The 3,435-nt window shown below is 54.8% G+C and overlaps 1 protein-coding gene across 1 annotated transcript; it reads left to right on the top strand.

Moving 5' to 3' along the window:
• Window positions 1-233: 233 nt before the first annotated feature.
• LOC104504858 (nucleoside diphosphate kinase A-like) lies at window positions 234-1,915 on the top strand. Its single transcript, XM_010150593.1, has 3 exons — window positions 234-521; window positions 842-954; window positions 1,798-1,915. Exons 1-3 carry the CDS (start codon window positions 234-236, stop codon window positions 1,913-1,915), a joined length of 519 nt encoding a protein of 172 aa, XP_010148895.1.
• Window positions 1,916-3,435: the final 1,520 nt, after the last annotated feature.

Genomic DNA, 3,435 nt, shown 5'->3' with positions numbered 1-3,435 from the left:
TCCCCTGGTGCGGGGGGCCCAGGCTGGAGCAAGGCCCCTGCGGGCTCCGGCTCTGCTGGTCAACCCCGGCGATCCCCTTGCCTTCCAGCCCAGGGTTGTCATTCGGGCCCCAGATCCTCACAGGCCGGGGGGGTGTCAGCACCCGGGTGCCAAAACTGCTTCTGGAGGGGCAACTCCCGCTGTGGGGAACACACCTGCCCTCAAACTGTGTCCGTGCTCCAGAGCTTTTGTCCATGGCTGTTGCTGCTCCTCTGACCTTGAAGCGTCTCTGCTCCGTGTGCCAGCAAAGCCTGGAAGCGAGCGTGCAGGAGCTGAACTGGAACATGAGCTACCTGGCTTCGGCTGCATGGCCCGGGTGTAGGCCTTGCCCAAATCCCACCTGCTCAGAGCAGGCTAAGCTTTGTGCTCTTTGTGTTCAGGCCTCGGAGGAGCTGCTGAAAGAGCACTACATCGCCCTTCGTGACCGTCCCTTCTACAGCCGGCTGGTGAAGTACATGAGCTCCGGGCCCGTAGTGGCCATGGTGAGTGCTGGCTGGGTTCTCCGGAACCGAGGAGCAGAAAGGGCAGTGTTTAAGCAGCATTGGCATGTGGCACGATGGAAACAAGGTGGTCTCTCACTTCACAGGGCCTCTTGTAGCTGTACTGAACCACAGGGATGTTTTCTGTGGTGAATAAATCCACAGGCAATCCTGATTATTTTCCAAAATCGACTTTTGGAGACTGTTTACAGAGGGACGCTTTCCTGTCTCACACGGGTGGATCAGGTGGGGAATTTAGAGGACAGACAATAGGATCTGCTGCGGGAGTTGTGGAAGCTGATTGTTGCTTTGCTGTCACGTAGGTCTGGCAGGGCCTGGATGTGGTCAAGACGGTTCGCACAATGATTGGGGAGACTAACCCAGCTGATGCCAGGCCTGGCACCATCCGAGGAGACTTCTGCGTCGAAGTCAGCAAGTGAGAGCTTTGCCTTTTTGTTCCCTTGGGCATCCTATCCAGGCGTTCTTGTGCAAGGCCTGCCTGAGCCACACAAGTCTACAGAGCTGCTCCCTTCTGCGCTCAGATGAGCACTGCCTGCCGCTGGCAGCTTGCAGAGCAGCTCTGGCAGGGTGTGCTGACCTCTGCCTCCTGTGGTTGGCTTTGCCAGGAGGATGGGCCTAGGTATGTGTTTTTCCTGCCTCCTGAGGCCTTCCCTATTGAAAGCAGGTGGGGAATCAGGACTGTCAGACTGTGAAGAGGAAGGGAGGAGCACTTTCAGCCCTTTTCTGGAGGCATGGGGCACCTGGAGAGCTGCTCTAGCTCCCTTGGGCATCGAGTCTGTAACTTGAGCCAAGCAGGAGCTCTGCATGCGCTAGGGCCCTTCACCAGTGAAGATCCACCGCTGTGAGCTCAGGTGGCTGCAGCCTGGCTCCTGGTAGATAGCACTTCTATCCAGCCCTCCTGGATTAGGTTTCTCTTCTCTGGTGTCTTATCCCAAACCTGCTTTGTAAGGAAGGGGGGAAATCTGGAGTCAAAACTTGAATAACTGACACAAAAACAAGTCAAGCCCTGGATCAACAGCCACTTGCAGCTCCTCCTGTAGCAAACCAATGGTTCCTCATCAAGGAAGGAGTGCTGGGGACTGGCAGCTCCTGCACATCCATGTTCACAGAGCTGGAAGAAGGAAGGCTGTGCTGGTGGGAAAGAATATTGTGGCTGACTCAATTTAATTAAATTGGTCAAGGTGAAATTTTCCAAACTGCAGCTTCCCTCTCTTGCCTTTCTCTGCTTAGTGCTGATTGATCCCTTTCTTCCCCACAGGAATGTGATCCACGGCAGCGACTCTGTTGAGAGTGCCCAGCAGGAGATCTCGCTCTGGTTCCGCCCGGAGGAGCTGACTTGCTGGGAGGACACGACTGAGCACTGGATCTATGCGTGAGATCTTCCTGACTGGGCGCGGGGCGTTTCCATCCATTTCATTGCTGCAGTGTTATGTGCTGTGGGGGTTTCTGTTCTGCGTGGGGTCCTGGGAGCTGGGCTGTGTGTTTAACTGCTGTCCAGCTTCCTGCCGAAGTAGCTATTTCTTTTTCTCTCTCTGCTAGTAAGTAGTTGGTATTGTTACTCTGCTGCAGCATCTTAAATCCCGAGTAGCTCAAGGGGGTTTATTCAAGTGAAAACTGGGCTCTGTGCCTGTTCCTGTGTGTTCTCAGACCTGCCTGGCACAGAAGAACATGTGCTCCTTGCTGCTGGGAGAGGTGCTCTGGTCACTACAAGGTGATGAGACCTGTATCTGCATTTCTAGAAGGTTCCTCACCAAAGGCTTTTAAAGAATTAGGCTGCTATGGGATAAGGGGTACGAGCTCATTGCACGGCAAGGAACAAGTGACAGGACTGCTTGCTGTCCCTCGGTGGGAGCTCTGTGCACCAGGGCTGGTGCAAGTTCACCCGGCTTCAGAAGTAATTAGCGGGTCCACGGAAAGATTCACCAAATGCTGTAAAACACACAGTTTCTCTGGCTCCGGTTCGTGGGCTGTGAATGCTGGCAGTGGGGAAGCAGCTTCTCTGGGTCTGCTCTGGTTCTTTGGAGACTTCCACTGCTGGCTGTGTGGCCTTGGCCTGCTCCAGCATGGTTGGTCTCACACTGTCCCTCCATGGTGACTGACGTGCTTGCAAAGCAATAGCACGGTGCAAACCACAGGAATAGAAGGGAGAGTGATGTGGGGAAGGATTTGTAGGTTTGGGGCTCAGGAATGAGTAGGACTACTTAGTCCCATCTCGTGCACAGTGCAGGCTGTGGTGTCCTGGCACTGAGCTCTGAGAGATCCTGAGAGCTTCCTTGTCCAATGGTGGAACTTCCCCACTGGGAGGGTTTCTGGAAACCCAGTTTGTAATTGGTTGGACAACACCTTGAATCTGCTGTGAGCTCTCCTTGGAACATTGGACTCCTCCGAGCTGTGTCGTGCCTGAGCTGCCTGCGCACGCAGCCTTGCTGCAGTGCAAGGGCAGTGGCAGCGATGTAGCACCCTGCCATGGAACAGGGACACAGTTAAACCCAGGGAACAAGGTCCCCTGGGGCTTTTCAGCGTCTAGGCCGAGATGTTTTGCCAGTGCCCTGAAAGCCTGTCTCTCTGGATCCCCCAGCTCTGTAGCAGTTCACTGGGGCCAGAGAATAAACTCACCCCTGCTCCAGGCTGGCCCTGAGGGTGGTGGTCAGGAATGAGTGCTGAGGGACTGAGGGTCCCTCTTGTGAGGGCGTTTCTCAGCTGCTACATTGCCACAGCCAGAGCTCCTCCTGCCCTCAGGGCCTTTTCCAGGCTGCTGTTTGCAGCTGTGTGACAGATTCCCTTTGTTTCCATAATCCACTAATTTGCCTTTTTATAATAAACTGTGGAGTTCCACTGTCTCTCCCACTGATTATTTTCCCCAGGGACTAGGAGGGTGGAGAGGGTGGTGGCTGTC

Source organism: Eurypyga helias, unplaced genomic scaffold, assembly GCF_000690775.1.
Source record: "Eurypyga helias isolate BGI_N326 unplaced genomic scaffold, ASM69077v1 scaffold15914, whole genome shotgun sequence".
NCBI classification, from domain to species: Eukaryota; Metazoa; Chordata; class Aves; order Eurypygiformes; family Eurypygidae; genus Eurypyga; species Eurypyga helias.
Note: the sequence above shows the minus strand (reverse complement) of the source record. Positions and strands in the feature narration are given on the sequence as shown.